The sequence below is a fragment of the Lethenteron reissneri genome, chromosome 5 (assembly GCF_015708825.2).
Source record: "Lethenteron reissneri isolate LAM-NWPU_2019-01 chromosome 5, ASM1570882v1, whole genome shotgun sequence".
NCBI lineage: Eukaryota > Metazoa > Chordata > Hyperoartia > Petromyzontiformes > Petromyzontidae > Lethenteron > Lethenteron reissneri.
The window spans coordinates 2,663,783-2,681,339 of NC_083783.1; the positions used below are offsets into that span (position 1 = coordinate 2,663,783).

Genomic DNA, 17,557 nt, shown 5'->3' on the forward strand with positions numbered 1-17,557 from the left:
TCCGCCAGGACTTCCCTGGGAACCCACGACCCCCGTGTCCGGTCCGGCTCGTACTTCGTGATGTATTCACTTACCGCGGTGCACAACCACCCCTGAGGCCAAGCCAGGGGGGTGCCGCGCGGCAACGACGCCATGCTTAGCCGCCTCAGGAGCCACGCCAGTCTGTACAGAACATAATACGAGGCTTTCACCTGGAGCCCATTGGAGAAATATAGTCGCAGCGTATTACAGACAAAAATCGTGTCGAGGATGCACGTGACATTCGGGGCCCCCCTCCCACCGTTCTCGGCACGTTTGTACATTGTTTCTCTCTTCACTCGGTCCATCCCTCCCCCCCAGATGAACTTGAAGAACAGGCGCTCCAACCTTTTTGCCATTTGCGCCCCCGGCGGGAACACGTAGGCCAGGTAGATAAGTACCGGGAGGATTTCCACCCTCAAGACCAACATTCTACCTTCCATTGAAAGGCACCTGTCTGCCCAACCAGCCAGCCTGCCTCTCACCATGCACTTTTTTCCCCGCCAATTCTTAGCCGCAGAGTCCTCCCTATAGAACGTGACTCCTAAGATTGATCCCCTCCACCAGGACCGTTATACCTGGCGGGCGGCCCTCAAATAACCTGGGGTCACCGAATATCAGCAACTCACTTTTGCTTACATTCACCTTTAATCCTGAGGCCAAAAATAATCTATCCGCAAGTCCTAGGGCCTCCCATACCGAAGCAACATTCCCACAGAAAATGACAACATCGTCCATATACGTTGCAATTTTTGCTGGTTCCGCACACCCTGGCATGCTCACCCCTCTAATCAGCCGGCTTCCCCTGACAGCCTGGGCAAAAGGCTCCATGCACATTATGAATAACACCGGCGACATCGGGCACCCCTGCCGCACACCGGACCCAATTGGAAACCCTTCCGAGAGGACTCCATTTATTAGCAGGCTACTTGTGAACTTATGATATAGTTTCCTTATCCAGTCAATAAGCTGTTTCCCCACCCCCATTCACCTCAAAACCGCGAACAAATAATCGTGCGAGATACTATCAAATGCCTTCTCCTGATCCAAACTGAGTAGTCCCAATGAATTACCCCTCTCCACAGTGGTTTCCACCACCTCCCTCAACAGAACGAGGTTATTGGATATCCGCCTGCCCGGAACCGCACACTTCTGGTCAGACCCCACCACCTTCCCCAGTCGCGCCGCGATAACTTTGGCCAGGATTTTATAATCGGTGTTCAGCAGGGTGATCGGGCGCCAGCTCCCGAGGTCACTGCGCTGCCCCTTCCCCTTGTATACAAGGGTTATGACCCCTCTTGTCATTGAATCTGGCACAGGGCCTTCCTCCGTAATTTCCTTATACATCTGCCACATGTCATCTCTGATGGTATCCCAAAACGTAACATAGAATTCAGCCGGTATCCCATCTACCCCTGGTGCTCTGTGCCGACGTAATCCCCCCACCACCTCATCCAATTCTGCCCTCTGGATATACTTGTTCATCTCCTCTGGAGTCCCAATAACCCTATCTACCCCCCCTAGCAGTGTGCTCCGCGCCCCTTCGTCTGATGGCCTACTCCTGTACAATTCCTTGAAGTAACCCCTGGCAGCCTCCGTTATCTCCTCTGTGTGCTTGAGTCTACCTAACCTGGGACATACCAATTCTCGGATTGTGTTATCCGCTTTCCTGCATTTCTTGAAGAAAAAACGCGTGCAACGCTCACCCTCCTCGACTGCCTTCACCCGAGCCCTGAAAGCAAGTTGCGCGGCCTGCTTCTCCAACACCGCAGAGATCCTATCTTTTAGTTGCTTTATTTCTCCCATGACGGGGAATCCCAGTTCCATCAGTTTATACGCTCCCTCCAATCTCTCATTCAATCCCCGCAACGCAACCCCTACGCTCCTCCTTCTACTCTGGGACTGGAAAAAGGACTTAATTCGCCCCTTCACCATTCCCCACCATTCAGCTATCGTGCCAAAGCAGCACCGCAGGCTCCTCCATTCCTCGTACTGCCTGACAAATTCCTCCACCACCTTTTTGTCCTCCAGCAGTCCCGAGTTCATACGCCAGATTCCCCTTCCCAACCTCAGCCCATCTGGGATTCTGAGCCCCCCAGCTATCATCTTATGGTCAGAAAAAGAGAAAGGTTCGTTTTCCACCCTCTTCACCTTAACCTTGGCAGAGACAAAGAGGAAATCAATCCTCAAGTGTGAGGTTCCCAAACAACTCGACCACGTGAACCCTGGTCGCTTTGGGTGTAATGACCGGTAAGAATCAATCAAATCAAAATCTTCAACCAAAGCCCCCAGCCTCCTAGAGGAGGGGTCCAACTTTCGACATTCGGCGACTGGCAGTGTGTCCACCAGGGTTAGCGGGCAATTAAAATCACCCCCCATGACGATGTGCCTTCGTGTTAGCAGCAAGGCTGCCACCTTCTCTAGCAACTCCACACGTTCCGAAGAGCCTGTGGGGGCGTACATATTGATCAGCCGGACCGCCGCCCCACCATATGCAACATCGACATAGTGGAGTCGTCCCGGGACCACTTCTCGGGCCTCCTGCACCTCTATGTTCTTTCTACCTAGGAGGATAACCACTCCTGAGCACCTATTAACATTGCTTCCGGACCAGAAGCAGTGTCCCTCCCAGTCCCTAGCCAGATCCTCTCGACCAAGGGAGTATGGCAAGTGGCACTCCTGTAAAAAGTAAACGTCCTTTTTCAGGGACCGTAGGAAATGTAGAATGGCCCCCCTCCTAGCCCTGCCCCACATTCCCCTCACGTTTACTGATGCTACCGTGAGGTCCATACCCAGAATTGCCTCTCCCTACCCAGGCTCGTCGTCTAATAGTTCGTACAGGTTTGTGTCAGCCAATCCCTGCAACTGTTCCGCTCTCCTAGGCTCCTTGGGCAGCCCTCTTTCCTGGTTGGCCTTAGCCGCCACGGCACCATCTTCCGACGACCTCGCGTCCATCGAGGAGTCTGTTGCCTCCAGGTCCCGTTTGCGGGTCATCCTCGCTGGGCCCAGCGGCGCTTTCCGCTTCCTTTTCACCACCTTCTTGAATTTCTCCCTCCTGGTGCTCTCCCTCTGCTGCTCCTCTCCGTCCTCCCCCGCCTCCACCGCCTCCGCCCAGTCAACCACTGTTGGGTCGGGGGGTTTTCCCACGGGCTCCTCGTCCTTGTCCCCGGGGTGCTCCACCTGCCGGCCCGTGGGATCCGCGTCTTCCTCCGACGTCATCTCCCCCTCCTCCCTCCCATCCTGCAGTGGCGTACCCTGCCTGCCCACCTCTCCACCCCCGTCCTCCATCTTCCCGCCGGGCTGCATTGGCTTCAGCCCGTCCTCGGCCACCTCCCCTTCTCCATCCGCCACCCTGCTCCTATGTGCGCGGACCTTGTTTGCGTACGACTGCGGGCAGTCCCTGTACAGGTGGTCTTTATTCCCGCATAGGTTGCACAATGCCGGGGCGCAGCATTCTGTCACAACATGGTCCCGTGCCTTGCATCGGAAACATATCCGTGCCTCGCACGCTGCAGCCAGATGGCCGCTTCCCCCACATCGCCTGCAGAGCTTCGGCTGCCCCGCGTACACCACGTAGCCCCTATTGCCACCAATGTTCAGGGCGCTCGGGATGTGTTGCAGAGCCCCTTCTGCCGTTCTCAACCTCACTCGCTATTGTCTGGCACCCGTCCAGATCCCTAAAGAGTCTTGGACCCGTTTGCTGTCCGAAAGCACCAGGCAGTGCTGCCTCAGCCACACCTCGACGTCGTGATCTGGCAGAGTCTCATTATACAAAAGCACGGTGACAATTTTTGTGTCTAGCTCGGAGAGCAGTTGGAGCTTAAGCAGTGACAGTGGCCTCTCCCCCGCCTTCTCCTCGAACAAAGTCATAAAGCGTTGCAGCAAGTTACTTGTCTTGAAGCTCACGTCAAAAGCCCGGCCACCCGGCAGGGCAATCAAACAAAACAGATCCGCAGGATCCACTCGCAGAGTTTCTATCATCACAGACCGCACGAACCTCGGTCTGTCGATAGTGACTTCCTCTGGCACGTCCTCCTTGAAGGACATCCGTACACAATTGTGCTGCTTGGCGTGTATCGGGGTGAAGTTCCCCCCCGATCCTCCACGCCACCGCCCTGCGCGCTCCTGGGGCCGCCCTGCCCCCACAGGACCAGGACTTGCCTGGACAGCGTCGCTTTGGGCACCTTGCGCCTGCAGGCCCGCCGAGCTCGGTGCTTCCTCCGCCTCCTCTCCTGGGCTGGCCGACACCATTCCACTCCTCGTCGGCTCCTCTCCCTTCCTCGCCCGCTGCCACCAGGCGTCCTCCTCCGCTCGCCTCGAGGTAGACACTCGCGCCTCGTCCCTCTCCTCTGCGGGTCTCCCTCCTCCAGGCAGTCCCACCTCACCATCCTCCGCCTCTGCAGCAGCCAAACTGGCCCGCTCACCTTGGCTCACCACCCCAGAGCGCTTGGTCGCCATGGCCCCGAGGGCCTGCGAGGCTGCCACTGGCCAGGCAGCCAGGGAGCCGAGACTTGGCACGACACCAGCAGAGATACAGAGGCACCGCACCACCAACCCCCCCCCCTCCTCATCGGGCAATTCGCCAGAATGGTGAGGCTCTGCTGTGTCTTCCGTTCTTATATAGAGCAGCAGCAGGGTGACGTCATCATTAACTCACTAGCATAAGTACCCGGCGTTGCCCGGGTGAAAAATATATTTCTTAATAACCTTACATATATACACAGATAGGCTACTACCCCTGCCCCCCCCCCCCCCCCCCCCCCCCCCCCAGCCACGATCTCCTCGGCCGCTGTGCAGTAATATGTACGGCCTATAGTGTGGTGGGGTGTCGAGGCCTAGTACCGTGCAGAGCCTCCGGCCTCGCCTAAATTGGCCACCCGGCTGAGGCTGGGTACCGGGGCCGTTACCCCCCCCCCCCCCGCGCTACAATAATAACGTCTAATCGCTATAATTTTATTATCTACTGATCCTATAATAGTAATTGCACACATTGGGGTGGCGGGGGAGTGAAGAGGACGTGAAACTTTGATGAATTTACCTCAGAGTCGCGTGGTGGGTGTCGAGGCCTAGTACCGTGCAGAGCCTCCGGCCTCGCCTAAATTGGCCACCCGGCTGAGGCTGGGTACGGGTGCCGTTCCCACCCCCCCCCCCCCCCCCGCGCTACAATAATCTAGCGACCCTATAATAGTAATTGCACACATTGTGGTGGGGGGGGGAGTGAAGAGGACGTGAAACTTTGATGAATTTACCTCAGAGTCGCGTGTTAATGCGTGCGCCTATTTTTAACGGGAATTAAAAATGGCGTCCACCCCGCGGCAAATGCGTCGCTACCCGTTGCCAGGGGCAACCGCCGGACCAATCGTGTCTCGCAAATCCCTGACATTTCGTCCAATGAAACTGCGTATGGTCCGATACACAGACACACACACAGACAGACAGATTCGCGATTTTATATATATAGATTAACTCATCAGGTGCAAAGATTTGAGGGGGGAGTTATTGTAATTATATACTAGATTAGTAATCAGGCTATTGTTACGATGCGAGTTGTAGATTAGTAATCATTTGGAATGTGTTTTATTGTGATTATGCTACATTAGTAATCAGTTAGTGTTTGTTTCCCTTATAAAGAATTGTAATGTATCTTATTTAATAATACGCTTCCAGGCCGCACTAAGCCTGTAGCTGTCTGAGTGATTAAAGTAATTTCTGTTTCTCTCAATTTCAATCGATTCTCTAATTAGTCTTTGCCAGTAGTAACTAGTTTTACACAGCACTTCAACGTTGTCAAAATCAATTGAGTGTCCCTGTTGGCATTCATGTTTTGCCACTGCCGACAGTTGTGTTTGTGATAATTTAATATTTCTCTGGTGTTCTTTTAGTCTTACACTAACGTTACGCCCTGTCTGTCCAATATAGCATCTGCCACATATACAATTAATCCGATATACACCTTCTGTTGATAATTTAGGTAATTCGTCTTTAGTGCACGTTACTAGTTGTTGAATTTTGTGTACTGTACCAAATCTTACTGTAATGTTTTGCTTTTGCAAAACACGGGCTAATTTGTCAGTTACTCCTGAGATAAATGGTATTTTTATTGTTTTAATAATCTATCGGATTAATTTTGTATGTGGCAGATGATATATTGGACAGATAGGGCGTAACGTTAGTGTAAGACTAAAAGAACACCAGAGAAATATTAAATTATCACAAACACAACTGTCGGCAGTGGCAGAACATGCATGCCAACAGGGACACTCAATTGATTTTGATAACGTTGAAGTGCTGTGTAAAACTAGTTACTACTGGCAAAGACTAATTAGAGAATCGATTGAAATTTAGAGAAACAGAAATAACTTTAATCGCTCAGACAGCTACAGGCTTAGTGCGGCCTGGAAGCGTATTAAATAAGATACATTACAATTCCTTATAAGGGAAACAAACACTAACTGATTACTAATGTAGCATAATCACAATAAAACACATTCCAAATGATTACTAATCTACAACTCGCATCGTAACAATAGCCTGATTACTAATCTAGTATATATTTACAATAACTCCCCCCTCAAATCTTTGCACCTGATGAGTTAATGAGTTAATGATGACGTCACCCTGCTGCTGCTCTATATAACAACGGGAGACACAGTAGAGCCTCACCATTCTGGCGAATTGCCCGATGATGCTGGATGCAATTACCAGCGAAACGTCGTACTCAAATTGTAAATGTTGTGGTTTCGCGCTTCAACACACCGGTGGGCTAATGCAGTGAACTAATTTGTCTTTTGTGAACGTGACACTTTTTTACTGATCGGCCGTGTCGGGTGGTGGAGAGTTACGACATTTATAAATAACGCGATCTAAACCCAAAAACGTTGATTATGAATAATATTGGTCGCGAAAGCCTACGTGTTAAACTGACACATTTATATTTACGCGATCTAACCCAAATACCTATTATGGATAATATTGGTCGCGAAAGCCTACATTTTAAACAGTATACAGCATAATTATTCCTAATAACACGAATGTTAACTTTCCTGTTTCTTTCCCAGACTTGAGCAAAATTATGACTATGTGACGGTGTACGATGGACCTTCAAGAGATTACCCCCAATTGGGTAGATTTACTGGCTTCACTATGCCCCAAGCTCTGAATTCATCTGGAAGCGACTTGTACGTCACATTCACGTCTGACGGCAGCGTCGTATTCACAGGGTTCAGTGCATATTATGAGAGTAAGTGCAACTTCAGCGTTTCAGTGGCCGTACGTCTTTGTGTTGTTTACCTGTTTAACATTTTTACACCTACACACCTGTTCACCGAGGACGTTGATTTGAGACATGTAAGTGAATCGATACGTTTTTGGGAATTGAGAGAATAGTGTGAGAAATGCAGTGAGATAAGTGAAGACAGATAGCCAGTAGAGATAAAGGAGTAGACGTCAACAAAATAAATAAAAAATTGAGATATTTAAGATGATAGAAGAGAGACCAGCTTTAGAAAAGTATTAAGATTAGCAAAATAATTAGACAAGAGAGAGAAATGTCATACCTACTACCCTTTCGTGACCCCGAAGCACCCTCTATAATGCTCACTCAATACTCAACCCTTGCACGCCCCTGCCATCTGAACGATTCTATTTTGTCACCGTTTTCTTTTTACTATTTTAAGCACCTTGAGTGACAGCTCCCGATCAATATGAAATAAGACAGGTGGAGTAAGATGAGAGAATATATATACGTTTTAGAAGACGCATTAGAGAAAATATGCATCTATTCAGAAGGACGCTATGAAAGAGATGGGAGAGAGATGTACAATCGTCTGTTCTCCTATAACGCCGCATGGTTTCGTAACGCAAATTGAATATAACGCAATTGAGTGAACTGAATTACGTCACGTGAGTAGGAATACGTGGTCGTATGGCTGCCTCGGCGTAGCATCACACAAGGTGGGATGCTGCTGGATGATTCTAGATGCTACCCACGTTTTCTTTGGTACACAACTACTACAGCGTTCTAGAACAGACTGTATAATCATTATGAATGCATTTCGCTCAAATATTTTACTTGGTAAAATAACTGCCATTGCGTACCGCCCGGGTATATTAAAAAAACGCCTGGTTATGAAAAGTGGCCACCACATGGCTCAAGTCAGAGCCCTGAGCAAACACTGATGAGATCCTCAGTGGGAATGCAGGCGGCCGTCCATGATGGAGCAGGGTTCCCAGGTGTAGTGAGTTAGTGGTCTCAACCCAGTCGCTGATGATCAAACACCAAAACCATCACATTTAGAAACATGCATTTAGAGTCTTTGGCTACCGCTATAAATGTTTACGTAATGATAACGAGGTGGGCTCATTCCTCTCCACTGCCCTCATTGACGAGAATTCCCTCCTCTGCCGTCGATTCCCTGCCCGCTGTTCAAGTCCAGGCTCAAGACTTTCCTTTTTCCTCTGTCCATGACCAACTGTCTCTCCGTAAAAAAATATTCCCATTGTTCTGCACCTGTCCTGACGTTCTTGGACAAGGCATAAATTCAAATTCGTATTGCAATGTATACATTTAAATGTGTAATGTTTTGTGTTTTATATAGGTGGGGTTTGGTGGTCTTAAATAGAGCAAAGCACTTTAGAGAGGGATCACAAATATAGTTCCTGTCACTCGATTTTTCTCAACCAAATATAGACAAGAGAACTATAATACAATACATCTTCACTTATCTGTGATGATATACTTGACAATCGCACTCAAGTCTTTTACAAATGAGAGGTTTTTTTATTATTTTATCTAGAAAATATCTAATTTGTATTTAAATACTGCCTGCTTATGGTATATTTATACTGTACACACTCATATGTATTGTATGGTTAGACAACTGAATGTGCTCTATTAGGCTTGCCGTTAAAGATTTTTGTTTTTTTCAGCATCTATTTGTAGAAAACAATTAAATGAGACCAGTGGAGTCATATCATCACCAAACTACCCAAATGTCTATGACAACTATGAAAACTGTACTTGGCTGATCCACTCTCCAGCAAACAAACAAATCAGGCTCTCGTTTACAGACTTCAGGTAAGGTGTTGTTGGCACACGACTTTTGTCATTAATTTTACACGGGTCATTAACTTACATTTAAACACAACCCCTGTATGTTATGTGTCGTTATAATCCAGCGCTAATTCCAACCATGTTTGAGTTGTGACCTTATTGTGGCTGAAGAGGCATATTTCAGTAACTGCAGAAGTAGTTCTGTGATGATATCTTCCGGGGCCGTTCTTTGACACAAGAGTCCTGTTATTCTCACTGTGAGATGTCCAACAGCAATGTGTGTTCGCTTGATGATACGACACTGATTATACAACTGGAAAATAATTGGTAGGAAATAATAACAATCATTATTTATAGTGGCTTTCATGCTGCAAGCTTCAAGGCACATGACACATTCTAATCTAATGTATGTATATTGTTTTATTTTATTTTTATTAATTTTGATGTTTTACCTACGTGACTTTACCGGAAAAAAACTAAGAATATGAATCCTTGCAGTCACGAAAGCTTCAAATCTAGAATTTATAGAGCGCTTTCACTCAATGCGCTTGACATAGCTTACACAACGATAACAGAAAGAAATGAAGTACAGGGACTCCTCTATTTACAAACATTCGACTCAAGAACTTACAGAGATACTAACAAACCTGTCCGTATGTCCAGTTACCTATTTGGACCGATAGTTATAAGTTCAACCACTGCGCAATAGATAACGGTGGTGGCATCTACATCTGCAGAACATGAAGAACCAGTGTTGTCTACATCTAGAAGAGAATCTACAACTTTTAAGGCCATTCCCTGTGTTTAGTGTACATGCCGTACAACATCTTTTGGATCGACAAGTAAAGTTGGACTTACGAACAAATAGACTTGCGAACAGACTTCTGAAACTTAACTCTTTTGTAAGTAGAGGAGTCCCTCTAGTTGGCAGGCGCGTGCTTCAAGGATTGAGGAATGAGTCCCAGCGATAGAGGGGTACTTAGGGTTCACGAAAGGATATGGAAGGGACAGGAAGGAGCGGAGGGGCGAGGGGAGGGAAAAGACAACAGAGAAGAGGTGAGGCTTTAGGAGAGGAATGGAAGGATGGTACTGAGGGGGGCTCCATAATGTAGAGGCAGTGTCGAGTCCATGGGCCGTGTCGAGTCTACAGGCAGTATCCAATCTTTGGTGTCGAATCTATGGGCAGTGTCGAGTCTATGGGCAGCGTTGAGTCTATGGGCGTGCTGAGTCTTTGGTGCAGTGTTGAGTCTATGGGCAGTACTTGTCAATGTACAAGGGTAGTTTATTCCTGTGGAGGGTTGCAAGAAGGTTAGAAGGACCGAAGACGGGAATTGGGCACAGGGAAGAGGAACAGAGAGACGGAGAGCAGATTTGTAATGAAGAGGACTAGAGAGGACGCATAAGGAGATGAGGAAGGCGAGATGAGGTAGAGCAAGGCCATGGAGACATAACGACTGAGCGTGAGGTATTTGAATCGACAGCGGTGTAGTGGACGTGAAGCCAGCGGAGTTGGAGGAGAAGCGAAGTGCTGAGAATTAAAGCACAGTGAAAATAACTTCATGCAGAAGCATTTTTAATTGGTTGGAGGGGAGGGAGAGCAGAAGCAGGGAGACCAAGAAGAAGAGAACTGCAGGAGTCCCGATGGTTGAAGAGGATGAACCAGGAGTTTGGTGGCAGGTTGAGAGGGCCGATTGTCCTTTTGTTGAACAGACGAAAGTGGTAGATTGCTAAGTAGTAGCGGAGATGTGGGTAGAGAAAGTGAGGAAGGAGTCAAAGGTGACACTAAGGTGAAGGGCAGAGGAAGCAGGAGTGTGAGAGGAGGGAAGGAGATGGTTGGGATGGGAGGGGAAGCGTGAGAAGCCGGAAAGAAAATTGATGCGTTGGTTTGAGGAAAATACTAAACTATTCGTATGACAATAAGAACACGTATGTAAAGGGAAAATATTATGAAAAAGCTAAACAATCTTAAGAGGCCAGAAGTTTTAAAAATCTAAAAGAAAATTAGAGTCAGAGAGCTTACTCTGAGCTGCCTATTAACTTTTTGTTTTAGGTCTCTTCAGCTGTGTTGATCTTTTAAGCTGATTGCAAACTGATTAGCACGTTTGGCTACGTACGGTGCAAAATAAGTTCAATACATACAGCACATGCCACTATATCTGCTTAAGTTAACGTGTGTTCTTTGTCCTTCGATCCACCCATGAATAGCGATCCACATATTGGCCACCACTGCTGTTAATACTTTAAAAGCAGTGTAAATGAGCAAACCTAAATAATTGACTACTGTATACAATAAACCATAAGAGGTTTTTTTGGGTTAGGTCGCGTAAATATAATGGTGTCGTTAAACCTGGCACCGCCTGAAACAGTCAATTATTAAGGTTTGTCACGTTAACGAAACATGCCAGTTCCTTACTAGTGTAATGAGTGTCTCTGACACGGTAAGTAACTTCAAGCGCTTTATTATAAAATCTTCGGTAGTCACCTCTCTCTCTCCGCGTATGTCGACTCGCTCTCGTGGCTGAGCTGCCCCGCGCCACGTGGCGCTCACCCCGCTCGCTAACACGCCGCTGGCTGGCGGCGTGCTAGGGAGCGGCTGAGCGGCTGGAGGTCGAGCCGCCACGTGGCAGGTGGAGGTGGCGGGGCAGCAGCGACGGGAGCTCCTCTTGATCTTCAAGCACCGACCCCTAACGTTGCTGTACCCCCGGCTAATATTCGCTCCCCGGAGGCTGAGCCCCGCCTCTGGCCACGCCCCTCCTGGAACCTTCGGGAACGTTCCAGGGGCTTCCCTGGTAGATCCGCCCAATCACCTTTACCCCGGATATAATCCCCACTATGGCTAAACCGTGGACTGCATGATAAGTAATGTAAACCCAACAATAATTCAGTAGATGGCGCTCTCTTATTACACGTGTACAGCAAAATTCGAGAACGACATTTCGCCACTGATTACAACTTGCATCATCAGGTGACAGCCAGATTTGTGACACATTTATATTAATGACACATTTATATTTACGCGATCTAACCCAAAAAAACCTATTATAGATAATATTGGTCGCGAAAGCCTACATTTTAAACGGTATACAGCATATGTATTACTAATAACACGAATGTTAACTTAACCTGTTTCTTTCCCAGAATTGAACAAAATTATGACTATGTGACGGTGTACGATGGACCTTCAAAAGATTACCCCCAATTGGGTAGATTTACTGGTGTCACTGTGCCCCAAGCCCTGACTTCATCTGGAAGCAACTTATACGTCACATTCACGTCTGACAGCATCGTCGTATTCACAGGGTTCAGTGCATATTATGAGAGTAAGTGCAACTTCAGCGTTTCAGTTGCCGTGTGTCCTCGCATTGTTTACCTGTTTAACATTTTTACACCTACACTGTTCACCGAGGACGTTGATTTGAGACATGTAAGTGATCGATACGTTTTTGGGAATTGAGAGAAAATTGCGAGAAATGCAGTGAGATAAGGGAAGACAGATAGCCAGTAGAGATAAAGGAGTAGACGTCAACAAAATAATGAGATGTAGTGAAATGAAAGAATAAAAATTGAGATATTTAAGATTATAGAAGAGAGACCAGCTTTAGCAAAGTATTAAGATTAGCAAAATAATTAGACAAGAGAGAGAAATGTCATACCTACTACCCTTTCGTGACCCCGAAGCACCCTCTATAATGCTCACTCAATACTCAATCCTTGCACGCCCCTGCCATCTGAATGAATCTATTTTTTCACCGTTTTTTTTTTACTTTTTTAAGCACCTTGAGTGAGAGCTCCCGATCAATATGAAATAAGACCGGTCAAGTAAGATGAAAGAATATATCTACGTTTTAGAAGACGTGTAACGGAAAGAATTTGCATCTATTCAGAAGGACGCTATGAAAGAGATGGGAGAGAGATGTACAGTAGTCAGTTCTCCTATAACGCCGCGTGTTTTCATAACGCAAATTGGATATAACGCTATTGAGTGAACAGAACTACGTCACGTGAGTAGGAATAAGTGGTCGTATGGCTGCCTCGGCGTAGCATCACACAAGGCGGGATGCTGCTGGATGATTCTAGATGCTACCCACGACAAGGGCAATGCCACTGTCATGTATAAAATCTCATACAACAACAAAATTCAGAACCTACTCAATTATGGCAGTTACTCCGAAATCAATAGAGATCCGACTAATAGCCTAACTACCAAAACCAACAAGATCATCACCAGTTCGACTTCCATAATCGAACCAATCAAACGGCTCTCCCTGAAGCCCTCGGCGGCGAGACCCCCCAGACTCTATGGGCTTCCCAAGATCAACTCACCTACCTACAAACTGGCCCGTTTTCTGTCAGATACTCTACTTCCCTTCACGGGCAAGACCACCTCAGCAGTACTTAACTCAACTCACTTGGTCTCTCTAGTCAAGGACATTGTACTGTCTCCTGATGATGTCCTTGTCAGCTTTGATGTGGTCTCTCTAGTCACCAAGGTTCCAGTGCCTGACACCATAACAATAATTGAAGACTTAATCCAACATAGACTGAACCCTGATGTCCCTGCGCTGGTTAGGCACTGCCTAACCAACACGTACTTCACCTGGAATGACACATTCTACAAACAAAATGAGGGCACCCCTATGGGTTCCCCCTTGTCGCCAGTGATAGCCAATGTTTTCATGGAGAAATTTGAAACAGACACCATCCACACATCCACTCTGCGTCCTTCCCTGTGGAAGAGATACGTGGATGATACTTTGGTCATTGAACCAATTTCTAGACCACATCAACTCCATACACCGATCCATCAAATTCACCATGGAAGTGTAGAAGGATGGCAAGCTACAATTCCTGGATGTTCTGTTTGAGAGGAGGCCCAATGGCTCTTTGGGACATTCTGTATACAGGAAGGCCATCCACACAGATTCCTACCTGAAGCCTGATTCCCACCACCATCCGGCACAAAATAATTCTCTCATCAAAACACTATACCATAGGGCCCACTGCATCTCTGACCAACACCACCTGGCCAATGAATTGGAACATGTACATCTGCCCCTCAGGATGAACGGATACTCGGACCGTGCTATCCGCCAGGCTGTTTCTCCCAACATGGAGAAACAACCCTCTGAAGGCTCCGATCAAAACCATTACGTTGCCATACATAGCAGGCATTACCAAAAAGATCTCTAAAATTCTCGACAAACACAAAATCCAGGTTCGATTCAGTACAGTACACAAGATCCGTGATCTGATCCCATCCGTAAAGGATGTCATTCCTGACTTACAGTACCCTAGTGTCTACAAACTGACTTGCACCTGTGGTGATTGCTATATCGGGGAAACGAAACAACATATTTCTGACCGCATTCGCGAGCACAAGTCGGATTTAAAACACGGCAGGACGAATCCTTCGGCCGTAGCTGATCACAGTTATAATACTGCTGGTTCTCTGACATTGTGTTCTCCGATACCAAGGTGCTCTGCAAGCCTCCTGGATACCACCAAAGATTTGTCCATGAAGCCATCCAGATATACGAACATAGACATAACTTCAACCGAGTGGATGGATTCAACTTGTGCAATCATTTGAAGGATGTAATTAACCAAGTCAAACTTAAACTTCTTTATAGTTTTACAGTCATATCCATATTCCATTATTTTACTCCGAGCTTTATACACTACCATCACTCAAAAATGTGATGTACAGTGTTTTAATAGTGCCCCAATACTCACCCCCCCCCCCCCCCATAGCATTATGCCCAGGAGCATTATGCCCAGGAGCCCAGGAACTTATTTCCCTCATTAAAATGCAAATCAATTTATAACATTTTTGACATGCGTTTATCTGGATTTTTTTGTTGTTATTCTGTCTCTCACTGTTCAAATAAACCTACCATTAAAATTATAGACTGATCATTTCTTTGTCAGTGGGCAAACGTACAAAATCAGCAGGGGATCAAATACTTTTTTCCCTCACTGATACGTATAGTGTAGTGGATAGTGTATTGTATAGTAGTGTTTTGGATAGTAGTCTATAGTATACGGTATTCTGTGGTGTATAGTAGTTCAGTGTATGGTAGTATATTGTGTAGTGTATACCAGTGTATAGTGTAGTGTATAGCAGTGTACTGTGTATTGGGTAGTGTATTCTACAGTATATAGTGTAGTGTATTGTGGAGTGTATACCAGTGCATAGTGTAGTGTATTATAGTATAGTGGATAGGAGTCTATAATAGTGTTTCGGGTATGCTTGTGTATTATGTAGTGTGCATTATTGTGTAGCAAAGTTTATAATAGTGTATTGCGTAGTTTATAGCAGTGTATAGGGTAGGGTATAATAGTAGAGCGTAGAATAGTGTAGTGTATAGTAGTGTATAGCAGTGTATGGTGGACTATTTAATAGTGTAATGTATAGCAGTCTATAGTAGTGCAGTGTATTGTACAGTGTAGTGTAGAGTATAGCAGTGTAGTGTATTGGTGATTTAATTTAGCTGTTTTTATTTTCTAATAGCTTTCGTATTAACCCCCCTCTCCTGCATAATGAATAGATGTTATCTATCAGTCTAACTTAGCGTCCCTATTAATCAGCTCAACTTCTGCCCCCCTTTGTTCTCCAATACCCCCCCCTCTCCCGCATAATGAATAAATGTTATCAATAAATATTAACTCAGCGAAGCACTTGCCCCTTCCCGACCCCTCAACAGCAATCCCAACCCCCCCCCCCTCTTACCCTATATAGTCGTGTTTCTCTATTAGCTCTCTTCACTTATTACAGTGAATTTGGCTGTAACGGTTCCACCTGAAGACGGAAGCTTGTGTTGCCTCCGAAACGTCGTGATTTAATTTAGTTGTTTTTTCATTTATTTATTTTTTACCTACATGACTTTTTCCGAAAAAACCAAAGAGTATAACTACTACAGCGTTCTAGAACAGACCGTAGAATCATTATGAATGCATTTCGCTAAAAAGAATTACGTGGTAAAAAAACTGCCTGGTTATGAAAAGTGCCCACCACATGGCTCAGAAGTCAGAGCCCTGAGCTGACACTGATGAGATCCTCAGTGGGAATCCAGGCGTCCGGCCATGATGGAACCGGGTTCCCAGGTATAGTGAGTTGGTGGTCTCAGCCCAGTCGCCGATGATCAAACACCAAAACCATCACAATCAATTTGACTTTGCCCTCGGGGTTGGCTTTGAGAATTTTTTTATTATTAGGGCAGGTGGGGGAATGCTTCACCCTCTAGTTTCGAAAACTGATGTGTGTCGAAGACGTAGTTCTCTGACAGCTTCTTCTGCAGACTGCTATTGAATATTGAAGACTTTAAAATGTATTAATCTCCATAAGGTAACGCTGATCGCACAATCAGAATATAATTGTGGGGGAAATATCTACTGTATTGATGTGCATACCATACATCATATCGTACGTTATATAGGCAGTCAAGTTCAGTATATACCGAGCATTTAACAAATATGTATTGTAGATCGATGTCTGCATTCAATGAGTGATGTCTCAATGTCATCTCTATGTACTGTAATCTTTTTGACAGGCATTGATCAGTGTTCATTGAGTTTGCAAGGCGACTCTGGCAGAATAAACAGCTTTTCTGACCTGGGCTCCGCAACAAATATGTCCTGCACTGTGGACATTACAGTTCCCAATGGCTCTTTTGTCAAGCTGCAATTTAACTACTTCAAGTGAGTAACACACAATTTTACACTGATATATTTACATTAATAATATGTATTTTAAAAGGCCTGATTCCTGTAGAGTTACATACCGCACGTTCGGCAAATTATGGAACTCTCTACAAGTTGCACAAAATGTATTCTGCCCGATATTCAGAATGGTTAAAGCCCTATCCTATGAACAACAGCAAAACATACTGCGCACTCCATTAAAATCCAGGGGAATTGGAAGCCGAATGGAGGTGCGTGCGTTATCAGCAGCACGCTCGTTCCCTCGGTGGACACACTGACCAATCGAGCTCCATCACATGGGTCGGCTGGGCATCGTGTTACATTTCTATTTGGAGTATCCGTGTTCTTCCCGTGCTCGTGTGGGAATTTTCTCTGGATCCTCCGGTTTTTCCCTCCACATTTAGAAACATGGGTATAAAACTATTAAAAAAATATTTTACCAGGTAACACCCACGGAGCTGTATAGCTATTTTTCAAAAGCGACCGGGCCACAATTTGTAACTCAATGAAGTGGCTTATCATGTGGAAATTGAGAGCAGCCAAATACTTTGAACACATTGATTCTAAAATGTGGAGGGAAAAACTGGAGGACCCGGAGAAAAATCCACACAACCACGGCGAGAACATGCAAACTCGAATTATACAGGTGTGAGGGTCAGGATCGAACCCACGACCTCCTGAATACCAGGCGAGGGAGTTAAAGGAAATTAACATCTCACCACCGTGACGCCCCAGTATTTGGCTGCTATAAATTTCCCCATGATAAGCCACTTATTTGAGCTTTCA

At 46.2% G+C, this 17,557-nt stretch overlaps 1 protein-coding gene across 5 annotated transcripts in view; it reads left to right on the forward strand.

Annotated features, from left to right (window-relative positions):
• The window catches only part of LOC133351212 (cubilin-like), a 212,696-nt gene that overhangs the window by 41,393 nt on the left and 153,746 nt on the right, over positions 1-17,557 (forward strand). For 3 of the 5 annotated variants that reach the window (XM_061566298.1, XM_061566321.1, XM_061566306.1), the window contains exons 18-21: positions 7,077-7,258; positions 8,947-9,094; positions 12,209-12,390; positions 16,621-16,768. In XM_061566298.1, coding sequence (XP_061422282.1) covers positions 7,077-7,258; positions 8,947-9,094; positions 12,209-12,390; positions 16,621-16,768 — 660 coding nt within the window. The remainder of the gene's footprint in view (positions 1-7,076; positions 7,259-8,946; positions 9,095-12,208; positions 12,391-16,620; positions 16,769-17,557) is intronic. The other 2 variants (XM_061566291.1, XM_061566315.1) reach the window with 1 other exon arrangement.